The sequence below is a fragment of the Myotis lucifugus genome, unplaced genomic scaffold (genome assembly GCF_000147115.1).
Source record: "Myotis lucifugus unplaced genomic scaffold, Myoluc2.0 scaffold_26, whole genome shotgun sequence".
NCBI classification, from domain to species: Eukaryota; Metazoa; Chordata; class Mammalia; order Chiroptera; family Vespertilionidae; genus Myotis; species Myotis lucifugus.
In genome coordinates this window covers 2,674,967-2,697,373 of record NW_005871074.1, presented here as the reverse complement: position 1 = coordinate 2,697,373, position 22,407 = coordinate 2,674,967, and the positions used below count along the sequence as shown (strand labels likewise).

At 40.4% G+C, this 22,407-nt stretch overlaps 2 protein-coding genes across 2 annotated transcripts in view; one reads left to right on the top strand and one right to left on the bottom strand.

Annotated features, from left to right (window-relative positions):
- The window catches only part of GTF2E2 (general transcription factor IIE subunit 2), a 50,454-nt gene that overhangs the window by 1,777 nt on the left and 26,270 nt on the right, over positions 1–22,407 (top strand). The window contains exon 2 of the mRNA XM_023751818.1: positions 2,861–3,033. Coding sequence (XP_023607586.1) covers positions 2,865–3,033 — 169 coding nt within the window. The 5' untranslated portion in view covers positions 2,861–2,864. The remainder of the gene's footprint in view (positions 1–2,860; positions 3,034–22,407) is intronic.
- SMIM18 (small integral membrane protein 18) lies at positions 10,390–10,686 on the bottom strand. Its single transcript, XM_023751843.1, has one exon. It carries the CDS (start codon positions 10,684–10,686, stop codon positions 10,390–10,392), a length of 297 nt encoding a protein of 98 aa, XP_023607611.1.

The following is a 22,407-nucleotide window of genomic DNA, read 5'->3' as shown; positions in this document are numbered from 1 at the left end:
CTGGCCCTACGGGCACATTAAAATTCAACCATGAGATTCCAGCAAAGGTAGTCAGTTACCATTCTTGTTGTATTTATGCAAACATCAGGACAGTAGATAAATTAATCTTGATTTGGCTTTTTGATAGCCATGGAGAAATTTTAAGAAGAAAAATCCTATTTCAATAAAAATTATTAAAGCTAAAATGGTTTCTTTCCCCTCCACCAGACCATTTATTAAAATATGCCCAGTACGGGCCTCTAGCAATGGTGGAATCAGTCCGTCTCATGATTGAGCCGGAAGTTCCAAGACAAAGGGGGGAATGAAAGGGCGAGGGCTAGGTTGCCCCAGGGTAGGGGCTACGTCCTACTCTGCTAGCCACACCCAGGCGGCAGAGCACAGTTCTTTCTCCTCCCCTTACTCCAACCCCCCCCCCTATATAACCCGTCCTGAGACGAGGTTGGCGCGCTCAGCCACGTGGATTGCTTTTATGTCGGTGTGTCTGCGCCCAAGCTAGCTTGAAATAAATACAGATTCTTATGCTTTTGCATCGAATTGGCTCCCTAATATGATTTCTTGGGAATCTTGGAATCTGGGCATAACAGTAAGAGTTCCTTCTTTTTAACAGCAGCATAGTATTCCATCGTGTAGATGTACCACAGTTTTCTAATCCATTCATCTACTGATGGGCATTTAGGCTGTTTCCAGATCTTAGCTATGGTGAATTGTGCTGCTATGAACATCTGGGTGCATATATCCTTTCTGATTGGTGTTTCTGGTTTCTTGGGATATATTCCTAGAAGTGGGATCACAGGGTCAAATGGGAGTTCCATTTCCAATTTTTTGAGGAACCTCCATACTGCCTTCCATAGTGGTTGCACCAGTCTGCATTCCCACCAGCAGTGCACAAGTGTTCCTTTTTCTCCACATCCTCTCCAGCACTTGTCGTTTGTTGATTTGTTGATGATGGCCATTCTGACAGGTGTGAGATGGTACCTCATTGTTGTTTTGATTTGCATCTCTCGGATGATTAGTGACTTTGAGCATGTTTTCATATGTCTCTTGGCTTTCTGAATGTCCTCTTTTGAAAGGTGTCTATTTAGATCCTTTGCCCATTTTTTGATTGGATTGTTTATCTTCTTTTTGTTAAGTTGTATGAGTTCCCTATAAATTTTGGAGATTAAGCCCTTATCAGATATGACGTTGGCAAATATGTTTTCCCACGAAGTGGGTTTTCTTGTTGTTTTGTTGATGGTTTCTTTTGCTGTGCAGAAGCTTTTTATTTTGATGTAGTCCCATTTGTTCATTTTCTCTTTAGTTTCAACTGCCCTAGGAGCTGTATCAGTGAAGAAATTGCTTTGGCATATGTCTGAGATTTTGTTGCCTTTGTATTCTTCTAGAATTTTTATGGTTTCCTGTCGTACATTTAAGTCCTTTATCCATTTTGAGTTTATTCTTGTGTATGGTGTAAGTTGGTGGTCTAGTTTCATTTTCTTGCATATATCTGTCCAATTTTCCCAACACCATTTATTGAAGAGACAATCTTGGCTCCATTGTATGTTCTTGCCTCCTTTGTCAAAAATTAATTGAGCATATTGGTTCGGGCTAATTTCTGGACTCTCTATTCTATTCCACTGATCTATATGTCTGTTCTTGTGCCAGTACCAGGCAGTTTTGAGAACAGTGGCTTTGTAATACAGCTTGATATCTGGCATTGAGATCCCACCTACTTTGTTCTTTCTCAGGATCGCTGCAGCTATTCGGGGTCTTTTTTTATTCCAGATGAATTTTTGGAGAGTTCGTTCTAGATCTTTGAAGAAGGCCATTGGTATTTTAATGGGAAGTGCGTTGAATTTATAGATTGCTTTGGGTAGTATGGACATTTTAATGATGTTGATTCTACCAATCCAAGAACATGGTATGTTCTTCCATCTGTTTATGTCTTCCTCTATCTCTTTTTTCAACGTCCTGTAGTTTTCTGAGTAGAGGTCTTTTACCTCTTTAGTTAAGTTTATTCCTAGGTATATTAATTTTTTTGGTGCGATGGTAAATGGGATTGTTTTTATAATCTCTCTTTCTGAAAGTTCACTATTGGTGTATAGAAATGCCTCAGATTTCTTGGGGTTAATTTTGTATCCTGCTACATTGCCATTCATGTATTAAGTAGTAGTTTTTTGATGGAGTCTCTAGGGTTTTGTATGTATAATATCATGTCGTCTGCAAATAAGGACAGTTTTACTTCCTCTTTTCCAATTTGGATGCCTTTTATTTCTTCTTCTTGTGTAGACAGCATTCTTGATGTTGTTTCTAGAGCAGTGTTGTCCAATGGAATTGCAATGTAAGCTTCAAGTGTGAGTCAGACATGTAATTTACAATTTTCTAGTAGCCATGGTTTCTAAAAAATTTAGGGTAAATTAATTTTAATATTTTCCTTAATCCAGTATATCTAAAATATCACATCAGTGTAGAATCAGTCGAAAATATGTCATTAGCAATGTTATAAGTTCTGTTCTTTGTACTAAGTCTTTTCCATCTGATGTATATTTTACATTTAGAGTACATCTCAACTCTAGCCCCACTCAGTGCTCAATAGGCACATGTGGCCAGCGCCTACCAAATTGGAGAGTGCAGTTCTAGAGTTTTAGAGAACAATTCTATTTCTCTTTACTAATGCTTAGCACAATGCTTGGCACAATAATAGGCCCTCATTAAAGATTTTTTGAGTGAATGAGTCAGTGAGTACAAATGCTAGGCAACTGGTAACAAGATAATTTTGTTTGGGAAGTAACTCTTGTTGAGACTTAAAATTTAGCATATAGGTTTGAATCTGTATTAAAGTGACTGGAATCTGTATTAAAGGTACTGACTTTTATCTTTGCAGCATTATGGATCCAAGCCTTTTGAGAGAAAGGGAGCTGTTCAAAAAACGAGCTCTTTCCACTCCTGTAGTAGAAAAACGTTCAGTATCTTCTGAGTCATCAACTTCATCATCATCGAAGAAAAAGAAGGCAAAACTAGAACATGGAGGGTCATCAGGCTCTAAACAAAATTCAGGTTAGTAAAATTGACTAGAACTGTTTAGTTTTTATTTTTCAGAAAACTGTTTAGTAATGGCAAGTTCATTTTTCAGTTCAACATTCATATTGATTGTTAGGCACTTTAAGTAGAAAGGATGTAATGATGAGAGAATTTTTTGCTCTTAAGATGTTAAAAGTCTTGTGTTGTAGTTAGAATTTAGGTTATCTTATTTTATTTTTAAAAATATATTTTTATTGATTTCAGAGAGAAAGGGAGAGGGAGAGGGAGATAGAAACATCAATGATGAGAGAGAATCATTGATCAGCTGCCTCCTGCATGCCCCACACAGAGGATTGAGCCTGCAACCTGGGCATATGTCTGGACCGGGAATCGAACCATGATCTCCTGATTCAAGGTTCAATCTCCTGATTCAACCACTGAATCATGCCAGCCAGGCAGCAAAATCCAATTTTAGAACATTTCCATCACCCCCAAAAGATTCCTTGTGCCCATTTGCAGTTGTTCCTTATTTCCACCCCAGCCAACTAATAATCTACTTTCTGTCTCTGTATTTGCCTTTTCTGAATATTTCATATATGTGAAATTGGACAATATGTGGTCCTTAGTGTGGGGCTTCTTTTTTACTTAGCATCTGTCAGACTAAAGAACACTAACTTGATCATTTAATAACAACAGTATATTATATTAATTGATTTTCATATGTTAAACCAACCTTGAATTCTTGGAAAAAATCCTTGGTCGTAGTATATAATCTTTTCATTTGTTGTGGAATTCAGTTTGCTGTATTTTGTCCAGAATTCTATCCATGTTGGAGCATGTAATAGGACTTCATTCCATTTTATTGCTGAAGAGTATTCCATTATAGGGATATACCACAATTTGTTTATCCATGCACCAGTTAATAGACTTTTAAAAAAATATATATATATTTTATTGACTTTTTTACAGAGAGGAAGAGAGAGAGAGATGGAGAGCTAGAAACATCGATGAGAGAGAAACATCCATCAGCTGCCTCCTGACATCTCCCACTGGGGATGTGCCCGCAACCCAGGTACATGCCCTTGACCGGAATCGAACCTGGGACCCCTCAGTCCGCAGGCCGACGCTCTATCCACTGAGCCAAACCGGTTTCAGCAATAGACATTTTTTTTTTAACTTTAAAAAAAAATACATTTTTATTGGTTTCAGAGAGGAAGGGAGAGAAAGAGAGATAGAAACATCAATGATGACAGAGAATCATTGATTGGCTGCCTCCTGCATGCTCCCTACTGGAGATCGAGCCCGAAACCTAGGCGTGTGCCCTTGACCGGAATTGAATCTGGGACCTTTCAGTCTGCAGGCCGACGCTCTATCCACTGAGCCAAACCAGCTAGGGCCAGTTAATAGACATTTATATTCCTTCCATTTTTTGATTACTATGAATAGTGCTGCTATGAACATTTATGGATAAGTCTTTATGTGGACATCTTTTTATTTTTTCCTTGTAAAGAGACCTAAGAGTAGAATTTCTGGGTCATGTGGTAACTTTATGTTTAACTTTTTAAGGAACTACCAAAATGGTCGTGCTATTTTACATTCTCACCATTAATGTATGAAGGTTTCATTCTTTTCTTATTCTTGCCAAGACTTGTTATTCCTGTCATTCTGATCATAGTCATTCTAGTGGATATAAAATGGTATTTTGGTTTTAATATGCAGTTCTGTAATGATTAATGATGTTGGATGTCATCTCATGTGCTTATCTGACCATTCATGTGTCTTCTTTGGTGAAATGTCTGTTCACATTTTTTGCCCACTAGAAAAATATTGGGTTGTTTTCTTACTATGGATTTGTAAGAGTTCTTTATATAATCCAGGTGTAATTTCTCGATCCAATTTCTTATCACTTGTGCTTTTGGTGTCATATCTTTGCCTAACCCAAGGTCATGAAAATTTACTGTTTTCTTCTAAGAGTTTTATAATTGTTTTTTAAAAAAATATATCTTTTATTGATTTCAGAGAGGAAGGGAGAGGGAGAGAGAGATAGAAACATCCGCGATGAGAGAGAATCATTGATCGGCTGTCTCCTGCATGCCCCCTACTGGGGATCAAACCTGTAACCCAGGCATATGCTCTGACCCAGAATTGAACCATGACCTCCTGGTTCATAGGTTGACTTTCAACCACTGAACCACACTGGCTGGATGAATTGATTACTGTTTGCTATTGTAACCTAGTCCCTCAGACATAGAAGCATTCAGTACTTATTCGTTGAGTGATTAAATAAATTACAGGGTAAGGTAGGGAAAAGTTGATAGTGTACATTATCAAATAATCTAGTTAAAGAACCTATATGCTTTCCATCTGTGGCAAGGACCCAAAATTTATTGTTTATGGAAATGTGGTTTTAACAGTGCTCAGAATAGTTCCTGACTACCAAAGTATTTTGAATACCTAGATTTCACAAGTCCTTTGAAAACTGGATATGTTACTAATGTTAGAAAATATATAAAAAATATTTTGTGGAAAAGCTATTTCAGATCGGCAGTGAGGCTTCTCTAAATTGAAAATGACAGATATTTTTCCCTTTATAAAGCAAATATTTTCTATTTTGTCATAATTTTCAGTAACTTCTTAATAATCTGTTAAGTTAATGTGCCACATTTAAGCTGTTATTTCTAACTTTTTGTTATTTTTAGTAATCTACACTAATAAAAGAGAAACATGGTAATTAGCGTACGACCGCTACCCTTCCCATTGGCTAATCAGCATATCCTTATGCAAATTAACTGTCAGCCAAGATGGCGGCCGGCAGCTATGACTGAAGCGAACAGGGAGGCTTGCTTGCTCCAGTGACTGCGGACTCCAACGTTCCCCGCCTGAGTTGCCGGCCTCTCAGCTGCAACTCTAAGCAACTATGTTGCAAATAAGAAGCTAAACAAAACCCCAGAAACCGGCTTTCAGTCAGCCAGGTTCAGCCAGCCGGACCGCAACATTGAATCAAATACAGAAGGAAAAACAAAGGCCAGAAACCGGCTTTCAGCAACCGAGGCCTCAGAGCTAAAGCTGGCCCAGATTAAAAAATAAAAATAAAAAAAGGAGCAGTTGGGAGCTTTAGTCACCTGCCAGCCGGAAAACGGCCCTCAGCCCCTCACTCAGACTGGCCAGGCACCCCAGTGGGGACCCCCACCCTGATCCAGGACACCCTTCAGGGCAAACCAGCCGGCCCCCACCCGTGCACCAGGCCTCTATTCTATATAGTAAAAGGGTAATATGCCTCCCGGCACCGGGATCAGTGGAGCCGCGAGGCCTCCTGGCACCGGGATCAGCATGACAGGGGGCAGCGCCCAATCCCCCTGATCGCCCTGGGGCTCTGTGTGTGACAGGGGGCGGGGCCACAACCTCTCTATCCGCCCTGCTCTGTGTGTGACAGGGGAAGGTGCCCCAACCCCCTGATCAGCCCTGCTCTGTGCCTGATAGGGGGGAGCTCCCCAATCTCCTGATCTCCCTGCGGCTCTGTGTGTGACAGGGGGGAGCTCCCCAACCCCCTGATCGCCCCGCGGCTCTGTGTTTGACAGGGTGCGGCGCCCCAACCCCCTGATCAGCCCTGCTCTGTGTGTGACAGGGTGCGGCGCCCCAAGCCTGCCCTCAACCCCCCCTCCCCCCCCACGGGCCCTGCTCTGTGTGTGACAGGGTAGAGCCATAACCTCTTCATCGGCCCTGCCCTGAGTGTGACAGTGGCAGCGCCCCAGCCCCCTGATCAGCCCTGCTCTGTGGGTTATAGAGGGTGCCGCCCCAACCCCCCTCCACGGGCCTTGCTCTGTGTGTTACAGGGTAGAGCCATAACCTCCCCATTGGGCCTGCCCTGAGTGTGACAGGGTGCAGCGCCCCAACCCCCTGATCGGCCCTGCTCTGTGAGTGATAGAGGGTGGCACCCCAACCCCCCTCCACGGGCCTTGCTCTGTGTGTGACAGGGTAGAGCCATAACCTCCCCATTGGCCCTGCCCTGAGTGTGACAGGGTGCAGCGCCCCAACCCCCTGATCCGCCCTGCTCTGTGTGTGACAGGGGGCAGTGCCCCAACTCCCCTATCGGCCCTACTCTGTGAGTGACAGGGGGGAGCTCCTCAACCCCCTGATCGGCCCTGCTCTGTGCATGACAGGGGGGAGCTCCTCAACCCTCTGATGGGCCCTGCTCTGTGCGTGACAGGGGGGAGCTCCCCAACCCCCTGATCGACCCTGCTCTGTGTGTGACAGGGTACGGAGCCCCAACTCCCCTGATGGATCCTGCTCTGTGAGTGACAGGGGGCAGCGCCCCAACCCCCTGATCGACCCTGCTCTGTGCGTGACAGGGGGTGGCGCCGCAACCTCCCCATCGACCCTGCCTTGAGTGTGACAGGGGGCGGTGCCCCAACCCCCCAATAGGCCCTACCCTGAGCATGACTGAGGGTGCCATCGCAACCTCCCGATCCGCCCTGCTCTGTGCATGACGGGGCGGCACCCCAACTCCCCAATCGGCCCTGCTCTGAGCCCCACCAGCGGCTGCACCTAGGGATTGGGCGTGCCCTCTGCCACCCTGGAGCAGGCCTAAGCCAGCAGGTCGTTATCTCCCGAGGGGTCCTAGACTGCGAGAGGGCACAGGCCGGGCTGGGGGACCCCCCTCCCCTCCCCAGTGCACAAATTTTTGTGCACCGGGCCTCTAGTGCTATTATAAACATCTTTGTATCTTGAGATTTTTTTTTTTCTTTTGAACTAATTTCTCAATAAATTTTCAGGAGTGGCATTTCTGCCCTAAAGGCATGGGCAGTAGCAAAAAAGTATTAGGGTAATCCTATGTAATATAAGCCTAATATGTTAAGTGTCTGACCGTTCATTCGACCAGTTGCTATGATGCACACTGACCACCAGGGGAAGACACCCCTTTAGCTTGATGCTGGGGTCCGGCCTATGGAGACTGGGCAAGATGGGCCGGACGTGCCCTGGAGCCCTCCCGTGGTCCCTCACCGGCCCCGATCGTGCACCAGTGGGGTCCCTCGGCCTGGCCTGTGGGGATCAGGCTGCAACTGGCAGTCTGACATCCCCTGAGGGGTCCCAGATTTTGAGAGGGTGCAGGCCAGGCCGAGGGACTGTGCACCGGGCCTCTAGTAAAATATAATACGTGTGTAGTCATTGGAATTTCAAGAAATAAAATTGCTGATATTTCTTAACAGGTGTTGAGTGATCCTATCTTCACTTTTATTTTGCAGTCTTTTCTACATTGGGTATCTTAGTCCTTGAGAGTGTGAATATGAGAAGCAAACTGAAAGCACAAGCTCAAGAAATGCAGTTTGGGGGGTGTACTAGTAAGTCTTAGCTTGAAGATAACCTGACCCTTCTTAGACCTTGTATTTCAACAGTTAGTCCATGTTAGAAAAAGAAAAAAGTTTTTATTTATTTTTAGAAAGAGGAAGGAAGAAGGATAGAAAGATAGAAACATCGATAAGAGAGGAACCTCACTGATCAGCTGTCTCCTGCACACCCCCTACTGGGGATTGACCTGCAACCCGGGCATGTGCCCTGACTGGGAATTGGCAGCAACCTCTTGGTTCCTGGGTTGATGCTCAACCACTGAGCCACACCGGCTGGGCAACAGTTAGTACATTTAATAAAATTTTTATACAAGTATACTTGTGACCTTTCTGAGTATTTTGAGATTTTTGTTACAGTAATCCTACTTTCAAAATGTATAAGTTGTCTTCAGTAAACTAGAAAATACTGCTTTTTAATAAGTAGGGACTTTAAGTGGAAGTATTTTTATTACCAAAATACATGTAGATGTAATACTCTTTTTAAAAAAAAATCTTTATTCTTGAGATTATTATAGACTAGAGGCCCGATGCAGGATATTCGTGCAAGAGTAGGCCTTCCTTGCCGAAACCGGTTTGGCTCAGTGGATAGAGCGTCGGCTTGTGGACTGAAAGGTCCCAGGTTCGATTCCGGTCAGGGGCATGTGCCTGGGTTGCGGGCACATCCCCAGTAGGGGATGTGCAGGAGGCAGCTGATCGATGTTTCTCTCTCATCGATGTTTCTGGCTCTCTATCTCTCTCCCTTCCTCTCTGTAAAAAATCAATAAAATATATATTTAAAAAAAAAAAAAAGAGTAGGCCTTCCTTTCTCCAGCTGCCAGCACTGGCTTCCCTTCTGCTGCCGGCACCCGGGACCCAGGCTTCCCTTGAAAAGGGAGGCCCCACAAACCCGCTGCAGCCTTCTGGTCAGTGGCCTGGGCCTCCCTCTTTGGGATGATCGTGGAGCTCCCCATTTGATTGCCCCCCTGGCTGGTGGCCTGGGCCTCCCTCTGTGGGCTGATCATGGGGCAGTGGCTGGGCCCCCGACCAATCGCATTGCACTGCCTTGACTGGCCTGGTGCCAGTGGGTGTCATAGCCTGGTCCTGGGTGGTCGTCCAGATGGTCGTTCCGCTGTTCGACCTTAGGTCAATTTGCATATTATGCTTTTATTATATAGGATGTTCCCCTTTTTCCCCCATTGCTCCCCTCTATTTTTTTAATTGATTTTTTGAGAGGAGGAAGGGAGAGGGAGGGAGGGAGGTAAGGAGGGGTGGGAAGAGAAACATTGATCAGTTGAGAGAGAGAGAGAGAAACATTGATCAGTTGAGAGAGAGAGAGAGAAACATTGATCAGTTGCCTCTTGTATGCACCCTGATCTGGGATCGAACCCCCACAAACTGGGTATGTGCCCTGACCAGGAGTCAAACCCGTGTGACCCTTTGGTGCACGGGAAGATACTCCAACCAACTGAGCCACACTGGCCATGGCATAGTACTCTATTTTTTAGTCCACATAATTTGTTTAGGTATAAGTTGCTTTGGCATCATTAGCCTTGCTTATATTTTCCAGTTCCCCTTTTGCTGCTTAATATTGAATTCTAGGAATCTTTTATCTAGTTTTTAAAGTGTCATTTTAAAGAGATTGGTAAGTTATTCACATTTATGAAGTTTTGCTGTATGTTTAATGAAAGGGATACACACACACATATTTAACTGGTCTTTTCCTTCTAGTACAGCGGTTCTCAACCTGTGGGTCATGACCCCTTTGGTGGTCGAACGACCCTTTCACAGGGGTCGCCTAAGACCATCCTACATGTCAGATATTTACATTATGATTCATGTAACAGTAGCAACATTACAGTTATGAAGTAGCAACGAAAATAATTTTATGGTTGGGTCACAACATGAGGAACTGTTTTTAAAGGGCCAGAAGGTTGAGAACCACTGTTCTAGTAGAAATCTCTTAATCATTCAAAGTCAGTCAATTTTATAATAACAGTTGGTCTCAGAAAATTTTTTTCTCCGAAGTTGAAAGCTGTTTTCAGAGATTTTGCTCATCTTATGTAGAGTGCTAGACCACTTCAGTTTCACGTTTTCTGATGTTGTCCATCATGCTTCTAAGAGGGTTAGGTTCACTTTTCAAGTCTTTCACCGTTTTGTTTTTTACACAGCAGCAACAGTCAAGCACTTCATAAAGGAAAGCCAGCACCACTAAAGATACCACTGTAAATATAAATAAAAGCAGAATGACAAAGCAGGCAGTGTTCCAGTTATCATGGAAAGGGTAAATTTTTTGAACTTGAAAACCAAGGTACTGATAAACAGATGTAGTGGTTTCATTCCATAGGCTGGAGCTCAGGGAGGCCATTCTTAAGATTCCACTTCTTGTATTGTTCTTTTGAATCTATAAAAAGATAGAAAATGAATATATGTAATCAGACTCTACAGATTTAGCAATCCAAATCTCAGTGCTAAGATTTGTTAATAAATTTATAAAGGCAATCTGAGTCTTCCTTATCTGCCAGAATTAATGCCTAAATGGTATTAATTCAATAAGTAACTTTAAAAACACATTTAATGGTGTTCATTTTTTCTTTTCTTAAAAAAATGTTTTTATTGATTTTAGAGAGAGGAGAAGGAGAGAGGGATAGAAACATCAATTATGAGAGAGAATCATTGATAGGTTGCCTCCTGCACATCCCCTAATGGGGATCTAGCCTGAAATCCGGGAATGTGTCTTGATCGGTAATCAAACTGTGACCTCCTAGTTCAACACTCAACCACTGAGCCACAGTGGCCTGGCTAATTTTTTCTGTATCTATGCCAATGTAGTCTGTAAACCATACTATATATTTCTGTGTATATTATTTATTAAACAAGTATGTATGTTTAATATTCATACACTGAAATTAACTGGGAAGGGAAAAAAGGCAGCTGCATTGGTTTAAAGAGGTAGTCAGGAACTCTTTGCGTTTTAAGGTTATATTCTTCAAAATGCCCTTGTGGATCCTCTCACCTTAGTTCTGTGTATTTTCGGCTCCTATTTCCACTCCTTTAAACTTCGAGGACAGGGACCTGAAATAGGGAATAGTGGCTGAGTGAAAAATAGTAGAGAAAGAAAAGTTAAGTTGCCTCTGAAGAAATTAAAATCTTAGTTTTTTTTGTGTCTAAATGTTTCATGTGCCTAAATGACCTATAGATATATTTTAAAAAACAGGCAAATTCAATGCCCCAAAGTTACCATTTATTGAATTATTCCATTTCACAAAATTAGCTAGTGAGTTAAAGTTTCAGTATTCTTGCATTAACTTTTTTTGCTCTTGTTGACCTGAGACTTGTTGCCCTGATTTGAGAGTGTTAAAGATTAAAAAGTGACTTAAAACCTAACGCCATCTATCTATATATATTATCTATATATATAAAAGGCTAAGGAACTGTCTGACCGGTAGCTATGATGCGCAATGAACACCAGGGGGCAGACGCTCAATGCAGGAGGTCCTGAGCTGTGGTGACTTGGCCGCGACGGTTCTCGGGTGATGCAGTCCGGAACCAGAGAGGAGGGAGCCCGATTCTGGGGTGCATCACCCGAGAACTGCCCTCTAGCAATCCAGGACCCTTTGGGGGATGTCAGAGAGCCAGTTTTGGCCTGATCCCCGCAGGCCGGCCGAAGGACCCCACCATCTGGAGGGACCTTGCTCACTCCACAGATGCTCTTCAAGCTGCAGCGCCGCCTCAGGTGCGGCTGGCCGAGAAGGGGCTGGCAGAGAAGAGACCTTGGGAGTTTTGCTCCAGGGCATGTACGGCCCATCTCGCCCAGTCCTGCTCCGTTGGCCACTTTCTAATTAATTTCCTTTCAATCTGCATGAATCCATGCACCGGGGCACTAGTAACAATATAATTCCTTTAGATTTCTTTGTTTCCTTTATAGATATAATTTTAAAACTTTGGGCTTGATAAATTGATATCTTCTAAGGTTCTTGTTTTCTTAAGTCAGATTTGCTTGACAAATCCCTTCACCTCTCTGGATGGACTTGGTTCCTTCCTTCTTTCATGTGTTTTGAAGGTTAAGTTGATGATCTGAGGCCAAAAGTAAAGGCTTCAATTTATTTTTCTTTTTGGATTTAAGAATTCTTCAGGTTGTTTTTTTGTAAAATATATTTTATTGACTTCAGAGAGGGAGGGAGAGAGTGAGAGAGAAACATCAATGATGAGAGAGAACTATTGATCCGGCTGCCTCCTGTATGCCCCACACCAGGGATCAAGCCCTCAATCTGGGCATGTGTTCTGACTGGGAGTCGAACTGGGTCCTCCTGAGCCACGCTGTCTGGGCAAGAATTCTTCAGTTTTATGGTGCTTGGGACCCTTTATCTTGAAATGAAGGATAACAGACTAATGTACCGTAATTGAACCAATTGCTTCTATTAGTTCTGGGGCATACAAAAGTATGTTGTCTGTAACCCAGTATGTGTTACATTACATCATTTTCAAACTATATCTGGAGATTTAGCCTTTCAAAGTTACCCTCTTCTGGCCTTTGAATTTTTTTCTTCTGAGCATTTTTTAAAAATATATTTATTGATTTGAGAGAGAGAAACATCAAAGTGAGAGAGAAACATCGATTGGTTGCCTTCCACATGCACCCCAACTGGGGATCAAACCCAAAACCTGGGTATGTGCCCTGACCAGGAATTGAACCAGTGACCTTTAGGTGCATGGGGAAACGCTCAATCAACAAAGCCACATCAGCCAGGGCCAGAGCATGTTCTTATAGAGCAGTGATGGCGAACCTTTTGAGCTCGGTGTGTCAGCATTTTGAAAAACCCTAACTTAACTCTGGTGCCGTGACACATATAGAAATTTTTTGATATTTGCAACCATAGTAAAACAAAAATTTATATTTTTGATATTTATTTTATATATTTAAATGCCATTTAACAAAGAAAAATCAACCAAAAAAATGAGTTCGCGTGTCACCTCTGACACGCATGTCATAGGTTCGCCATCACTGTATAGAGAGCAGGGTTGCAGTGTTGACAGCTCCAAGGAGCACCATTCATATTCTATTGTGGGGTGCCATTCACATAGAGTTATATAATGTAGATTTCCTGATAGGCTACCCCTCTAACTTCTGCATTATTGCTGCCTCTGATTCTAATCATCATGCACACAAATAGTCAAGTAACCCACAGAAACAGACTCAAATGGAAACAAAAGTCCTTTTTGATCCAGTCTTTCTTTGGCACACACACACCCCTAAAATAAGTTCAGCTTTGGAACTCCTTTAAGATTTTTAGCACTACTAAAATGCAGATATTCCTGGGAGGGGTAACACACATTGTTACAGTTATTTTTACTTCAGTATGAATGAGTTTCAGGCCCTTTTTGAAAAGCAGAGCAATTAGAGGAGAGGGAAGGGAAGCATAGTAGGTCCTTGGGGAAGTAGGGGACAGTGCCACTTATATGGGTAGGTAGAATAGGAAAAAATGACATAAGGGTCTGTGTCATAATTTTACTTGTGCTAACCTGGGACCTTTCCAGTATTGATGAAAGTATTTTTTAGATTTTTGGTTAAGGCCTTTCAGGTTGATTCCTTTTTAATCTCTGGGGGGAAAAAATCTGAGGGGTTTTCTTCTAAATCTGCATTAGCAGTGACTACAGGGAAACAGTGATAGGGAGGGAGGAGAAAGAGTGAAGCAATTTCCACATTATGCCCCTCAAATTAGTTTAATCTACCTTATTAATTAACTTTATGTTAATTTAAAGTGTTAGTATACTATTGATTTCAGAAATATCATGCAATTAAAAAAATCTGAAAGTTTTACCCAGAATCCTATCTCCCAAACTTTTAATTATTTTTCTTTCTTCCTAGAAATTGGCTATATAAATCTATAACTCATACATGGTTGAAATTATACTGAAATTCTTACTTTGTATTTTAATTTATTATGAGTAGGCCTTTTTTTATTTGTTTTGACTTTAAAATGGGAGAATTTGTAAAGACTAATGTAAGTTACTTTTTCAAAATGAGATTTAAAAATGATTAGAAAGTTGGTTTAAGGAGCTTCATATTCTGTTTATTTTTGAGGTATAAATGAATTGCTTAAAATTTTTTCAGGCCCTTTCCCCCGTAAATAAATAGAGGGAGGGAGTGGAAGGGGGAGGAGAGGAAGTAGGGGCAGGCAGGCAGGCAGACACACAACTAAATTTAATTATTTGAAGTTAACTCGTACCCATTAGTGAACTATTTTTATGGTTAAAATTAATATAGAATATCAACCCAATTGACTATTATTCATGAACTAGAGGCCAGTTGCACGAAGATTCGTGCAGTAGGCCTTCTTTCCCCTGGCTGCCAGCACCAGTTTTCCTCTGGCACCCAGGACCCAGACCTTCACTCTGGCCACTGCCTTCCATCTTCGCTCTGGACACAGTCTTCGCTGCAGCTTGAACCTTCAGTCTTTGCTCCTCGCTCCGACGGGAGTCTTCAGTCTCCAGCCAGAGCTGCTCCCGTAGCTCCTTCCGCCCCCCACCCTCCCCCTCATAGCTTGATTGCTGCTTCGCCTGCAGACCTCGCCTACGGGCTCCTGGGTCCCGGGGTGCCGCCTTGCCTGCGGCCCGGCTTTCTGATCACGATCACGGGCTGCAGGCAAGGGGGCTCCTGGGTCCCGGGGGGTCGCCTTGCATGCGGCCTGGCTTTCCGGCGGCTCCTGGCGTCACACACAGGGGGGCCTTGATGGCGGCTCCCGGTGTCCCGCCCTGCCTGCAGTATGCAAATTAGCCGCCATCTTTGTTGGCAGTTAACACTTGGAGTGCAGGAAACGAGTTAAGTCGGCTCGCGTGAATTGCGCGTACTCCGCGGGAGCCGTCTTTAACTCGGTTCATATAGATTTGCGGTGGAGTGCGGGAAACGTGTAAACTCGGGCCGATTGTAACTGCGTATTACCAAATATTTGTTTGTAATCCACCCTTTTGGTGGATGGAACAAAACCAAAAGACAGAGCCATCTTATATTTTGGCGGGAAATTCACCCGCACTCCAAGTGTTAATTTGCGTATCACGCTGATTAGCCAATGGGAGGCATAGCGAAGGTACGGTCAGTTACCATGTTTGTCTATTATTAGATAGGATGAGGTAATTGTGTGGTGATAGGGAAAGATTTTTAGGATATGTTAAGTGAAAAGAGCAAGGTACAGTACAGCATGTATAGGAAAGGGGGAAATATATATTTTTATTTGCTTGTATCTGCACAAAAATCTTGAATATACAAACAGTGATTACTTGTGGGCTTAGATGGACAGTAGATTTGGGGGGCAGGGGTGTTTGTGAGATTTCTCTAGATATACCTGGTTACATTCTTTTAGTTTTTTAAAAATATATTTTGATTGATTTCAGAGAGGGAGAGATAGAAACATCAGTGATGAGAGGGAATCATTGATTGACTGCCTCTTGCATGCCCCACATTGGGGATCAAGCCTGCAACCTGGGCATGTGCCTTGATTGGGAATTGAACCGTGCTCCTGATTCATACTACTCAACCACTGAGCCACACCAACTGGACATTCTTTTAGTTTTTGAACTGTTTGACTATATTACTTATTCAAAACCAAATATATTCTAAAAGTATTCCTTACCTTTGGCTTTTAAAAATCTATTGTGTTCTATATCTATTTAGTATATTTATTGAGATTTCTGGATTCTAAAAAATTAGGATTATCAAACACCGTCTTTTCTTTTTTTTTTTAATTCTGACCCAAGGATATTTTCCCATTGATTTTAGAGAGAGTGGAAGAAAGATGGAAAGACAGAGAGAAACCTTGATGTGAGAGAAACACATCGATTGGTTGCCTCCTGCATGAGTCCTGACTAAGGCCTAGGCTAGGGAAGAGCCCGCAACTGAGGTATATGCCCTTCACTGTAATCGAACCCAGGACCCTTCATTCCACAGGCTGATGCACTATCCACTGAGCCAAACCAGCTAGGGCAAACACTGTCATTTTGATTAGACTGCATATCTTATTCATATAGATATGCTTATCATACATAATGCTTGTAATAATACAGTGGAGATTAGTGTATGCCATCTCCCAGGGCATTGTAAGTTTTGCTAGAAGCATCTAAGCAGTTTAGGAAAGAGTATGTACATGTCAGGTTTATGTTACAAATGATGACAGTGCGCCCCCTGTAAGTGCATTGATAACTTATGAGCAGCTTAAAACATTCACTTTCTAGTTAGCTTCTGGGTATAGCTGAAAATAGTAAACCCTTATAATATGGAATTATTTTTCACCTTATATTTCATGTGATTTATTTTTTCTCCCAAAGTCCAGTAGAGCTCTAGTAATTTTTTGTGTTAAATTTAGGGTAAAATGAATTTACTTTGGATTAGACATAACTAGACATGCAAAAAGATATTTGCCATTAGGATTTTTTTAATATCCTGAGACTATATTTTTGAAACTAAAATGTAAATTTATATCAAGCAAATGCTATAAACATGCCTTTTGAAAAGTAAGAGAAAATGGCAAAAAAACCCACAACAAGACAAAGAAAAGTCTGTACTTTTTTGCATCCCCCTTAGCCCCTTTAAAATTTCATTATAGCCCTAGCTAGTTTGGCTCAGTGGATAGAACATTGGCCTGTGGACTGAAGGGGTCCCAGGTTTGATTCTGGTCAAGGGTATATGCCTGGTTGTGGGTTCAATCCCCAGTTCGGGGGTGTGCAGGGGGCAGCCGATCAATGATTCTCTTTCATCACTGATGTTTCTCTCTCCCTCTCCCTCTCAGAAATCAAGAAAAATATATTAAAACAATAAAGTAAAATTTCATTACAGGCATGGGAAGTGTTAAGGTAAATACCATATACTTCTTTAGTTTGTTATTTTTGGAATAATTACCTTCACCTATTTTTCCTCCCATTTCAAAAGGTTCTAGTGAAATTATTTATGGGGCTAAGACTAGGAACTGTTTTGAAACCTTGAATTGCCAAATCAGAATAAATTTATGCTTTTGCTGTATTTATGGTAAAAGCCCTTGAATTGAATTTTCTAGTGCCTTTTAAGCATGTCACTTTGAAATATGATCAATTAATAATAATGGCCTTTACAAATAGAGCAATACACTTAGCCCTGGAACTCTCTGAGTCAGGCCATGCCTCTAGCCAGTTCAGTGAAACAGCAATGAGCCTACATCTGTGCTAACTAGAGATGTGTTACCAGGGAAATGTAGACTGATTATGGTTTTAAAACAATGTAGGTGGTAGGGGTTTTAGTTTACAGTTTACCTGAAATTTGAGTTACAAGTTAACTTTTTTTTTTTTTTTTTTTGCAAAGTAGTTTTTATTTTATCTGAGATTTTTTTTGGGTACTCATACTTTGTATGGCAAACAGGAATGTTTTCTAGGTAACAAACCCCATTGTGCTGAACCTGGAGAGATCTAATATCTTCTTATAGCAACCTGTAGTCTTTATAAGGGACACTTTACTAATATTAGCTATATGCAGGCTAAGAAATAAAAGAAATAAAAATTATGAAAAGAAAAAGTTCTTTAAATAGATTTATCCAGCAAAAAAAAGGGCAGAAGTTGGATCTTTAGGTCAACATTTATAGGTAATATCTTTGAACTCTAGCATCTACTAAATAATGATATTTTCATGCTTGAATATTATAAAATTAGAAATTTGGTCAGCAATTGCTACTGATTTTTAGTAGACATGAATGGTTAATCTGAGCCATGAAAGTAATTTTAGTACTTTGAAAGGTATGTACTATCCTACCTTAACCAGTTCTTAGGACATATTTTTATTTCTAAATGCAGTGAATTAGTAAGACTTCATATTTATTGTGAGGGTAAATTTGAGAATAACTTTAACATTGAAGTTACTGTTATATCTTTTTGTACCATATACAAAAATGAAAGGTTATTTCAAAAAGGTTTTCATTTAAAAATAGCATGACTTGAACATTACAGTAATATGGACTTTAGGATTTTACTTATGTAAGGATGTTAGAAAAGTCTAATACCCTTTGTAATACTTTTAGCAAAAAATAAAAATTTAAAAAAAAAAAAGAAAAGTCTGAAGCTCTAGAAATTATGCATTTCTTTATAATGCAGCCTACATAATGGTACCTTTATGGTCTTTTTATTTTTATATAAAGATCATTGTTGTGATATTTTATAGATTCACAAAATCAAATAAATTTGAATTATTTTCTCATATTTGTTAAAATATATCAAACTTTTTTGTAAGCAACTGTTTCTTACTAGCCAATATAATTTGCACATATATAATCAGAAAGCTTTAGTCCAAGATTTGCTTTTAGTTTAGATTTTTCTTGAAGAAAAATCCTTTGTTTAAGGCAGACCAAACTGCTGAAATGAAATAGTTCAGAGAAAATAAAATTAGCAAATAACCATTTAAAATCAAATGCTTATGGTTTACTCTAAGGTCTGGCTATAGATCCGGTTAAAGACAATGTCATGAATTTTCCATTAAGGCACAGATGGTAAGGGTGTTCTCAAATAGCACAGGCAGTCTTCATGTTTCCATAATAAAATCCTGCCAAGCAATGAAATGAATACATTGCTTATTTTGGTTTTTAGTAGGAACAAAGCTTTCTGCTTGATTTTTATGGTAAAATATTTTTATACTGCATCATAAGGACATGTATTACTGAATGAAAAAAATCATATAAACCTACCTCTTGTCTGAAGGGCTGCTGTTGAAGCGATGGTATCGATGGTACAGTCTGTTTGTAATGCAGTCTAGTGCACAGCCAAGATGGAGCTGTGCTTCTATTGGTTGAACCACAGGGCAGCTGACAGTTTCCTCTACATTCATTTGCATTAAGTCCTGCCACCCTTACGAGTAAATCATACATAAACGTGAATAAAGCTGTCTGGGATATCAGCTGTCATCCCTTTTCTTGCCTTATTTTTTGTTCTTCAGCTAAATTCCTGCATAGGAATTTGTAAGTTAGCAATAAATTGATGTTTCCTCATTGTTTAATATTTCAGATCCTTCAGTGAATATTTCAGTGCTGGGGCTTGAAGATAATGTTGAGAGAGGTAGTAGGACACAAACACAGCCCATGGTTATCAGCTTTATATTTTCTCCAGGAAGTGTGCATACAATTTTATAAATTATATATATTTTTCTTTCATTATTGTGTTTTATTACTCGCATGTGGTGGTTTAATAGAGGAAAAATTCTGAGAAAAAAGAGAGAAATAAGGTTTTTGGCTTTACTAGTTGGGAGAGGATAGGCATACCACCCACATTAAAAAAGCAGTCTGTGAAATGTATTTAATTTTTTTAATCCTCAGACAAGGATATGTGTTTTTTTTTTTTTTTAATTGATTTTTAGAGGGGTAGGGGGAGAGAAAGAGAGAGAGAAACATCCATCTGAGAGAGACACATCAATGGGTTGCTTCCCATGTGTGCCCTGATCAGGAATTGAACCTGCCACCCTCTGGTGTATGGGACCATGCTCCAAACAACCAAGCCACGGCCAGGACAGCCTGTGAATTAAAATGGCAAAAGAACTCTATTTGGATGTTTGAAATAGAATGTTTTTATTTATGGTGTATTATTTAAAGTTGTGGTCTAAGCATAACAGAATCAAGGTTTTTAATTATGGGAGTGGCTATTATAACAATAGTAGGTTGTGTAAATACTTGCTATATAGACTTATTTTAATTATAGGTAAATCACATTCTGGGGCCATAAAATACTAAAAAAACCAAAACATTTCAGAAGTACACATTTTGTTTGTTTGTTTTACACCTGAGGATGTTTTTCCACTGATTTTTAGAGTGGGAGAGAGAGGGAAAGACTGAGGAAAATATCAATGTGAGAGAAACACTTCGATTGGTTGTCTCTTGCATGGGTGCCAACCAGGTCCTGGCCCGGGAAGGAGCCTGCAACTGAGGTACGGGCCCTAGACCGGAATAGAACCTGGAGCCCTTTAGTCCGAAGGCCAATGCTGTATCCACTGGCTAGGGCAACGTTTATAGTTTACTATAGCTAGTAATGAGTTAAATGCTAGAGAACCTCTGGTAAACAAAACTATGTGGATCATGAATGACCATTTAGTGCTTAATCTTAATATACTCATCATTTTTTTTTTGTCTTCCCAGTTAGTTGTTTATACAGGATAAACTTTATATTACTTTACTAAAGTTAAACAAGAAAACATTAGATGTACATTTATGAATTTCCATACTCTGATAAAATAGCCAATTTCTGATGGCATAATCTGTGTAAGAGGCTAGTTAATGATTCTTATACAAGGCATTATCACAGGGTTTACCCCTGGATTTGAATATATATCCTGCCACTTACCATTCTGTTTTTGTTGTTGTTGTTGTTTAAAAGTGGACAATAGTATCTAAATGTGATTTTGGGGAGGGATTTAATGGAAAAAATCATTTAGCAGGGCTCTTGGCAAATAGTAAGTGTTCAATAAAGCTTAGTTACTACTATTGTTATAAAGGCCCTGGACATCTGAAAAAGGAACCATATAGGTAGGTAGTATTTCATAATTTAAAAAAATGAGTGGGAAAGTACACCTCTATGGCATTCTCATTCTTACTACTGATATTTTGGGAAACATTAGTAAAGTAGACTTTAATGTGTCAAGTAAGCTACCAAATTGTAACAGTTATTCTTAGAGGAAAATTGCATGCGAAGTCTCATTTTAGACTCATGAAAGCATATTCAATAAAGCCTTTTCAACTAATCTCAAGGGAGTATTGCCATCTAGAAGCTGTTCTTTTGGATCTCTGACAGTTGTTACATTTGACTTGTGGTTGTTCTAATGTATTCTTTTGCTTAAATTATTGTTACCAAGCTGGTGCCAGACATTGACTCTCCCCATTTTATTTAACCTCTGCTCTTATGTATCAGCCACATGGGAACTTCATAATTTCTGACCTGATGCCATGCTAATAGAAAGTGTACTTCTGAAATTTTTTTTTTTTGGTATAGATGATGAATTTTTTTTTTACCAGTTCTTGCTTGTGAGTAAAGGAATGCATTTGTGCTGTAGGGTAGCATTAGGATTTGTGCTTGTAAGAATGCAACAAAATGATAGATGTTCTGAAACAAATAATCCTCTGTACAGATTGCCCCTCGTTTCATGCTATCATTCTTTCTAAGCATCCAGGTTTATGCAGTGGCAGTACTTACAGTTCTTATTCCTAACTTATCTCTAAAGTTTACTTTAAAATAGTTATGGTATCATTGTTTTTATTCTATTAATGCCCATTTGTTTTCACTTAAAAGCAGAAATTGATGTCATAAGTGATAAATTGAACTTTTTATCCCCAGAAGTAACCACTTAGTTCTCATGGTTTTAAATTTGTTAGAAAAGCACCATGGCCAGTGTGGTTAGAATGTTAGGCTGGCACACTGAAGGGTCTTGGTTGGATTCCAGATCAAAAACATCTACCTGGCTGTGGCTGGTTGCTGAGTGGTTAGAGCGTCAATCCAGAGAACCGAAGGGTTGATTTCTGTTGAAGGGCTCGTACCTTGGTTTCAGGTTCAATCCCTAGTCCTTGGTCAGGGCAGGTTTGGGAGGCAACCAATTGTGTCTCTCTCACATCAATTTTTCTCTCTCTGTCTCCTGCCTCCTCCCTCCTTTCCACACTCTCTAAAAGATCAATAAAAAAAATATCTTGGGTGAAGATCAAAAAAAGAAGAAGAAGGCATGTACCTGAGTTGCAGGTTCAGATCCCCACCTTGGTTGGAGCGCGTGAGGGAGACAACCAATCTATGTGTGTCTTTCACATCGATGTTTCTCTCTCTCTTCTTCCCTCCCTTCCAGTCTCTAAAAACTATTGAAAAAAAATCCTCTGGTGAGGATTAAAAAAAAATTTAAAAAGAAAAGCACTAGTGATCAGATTGAGATCTGTACTGTGTTTTGTTTAAAAAGTCTTGCTTCTATTTATGGGGGAAATCTAATCAGAATTAAGGAAAGAGTGAGATAAAGGTACTTACAAAAGAAATATATTTTAATGCTTTTGAATTATGTATATTTTGTTCCCATCCTTAGTGAGACAATGGATAGTTAATTATGCAGTCAAGGATTTTA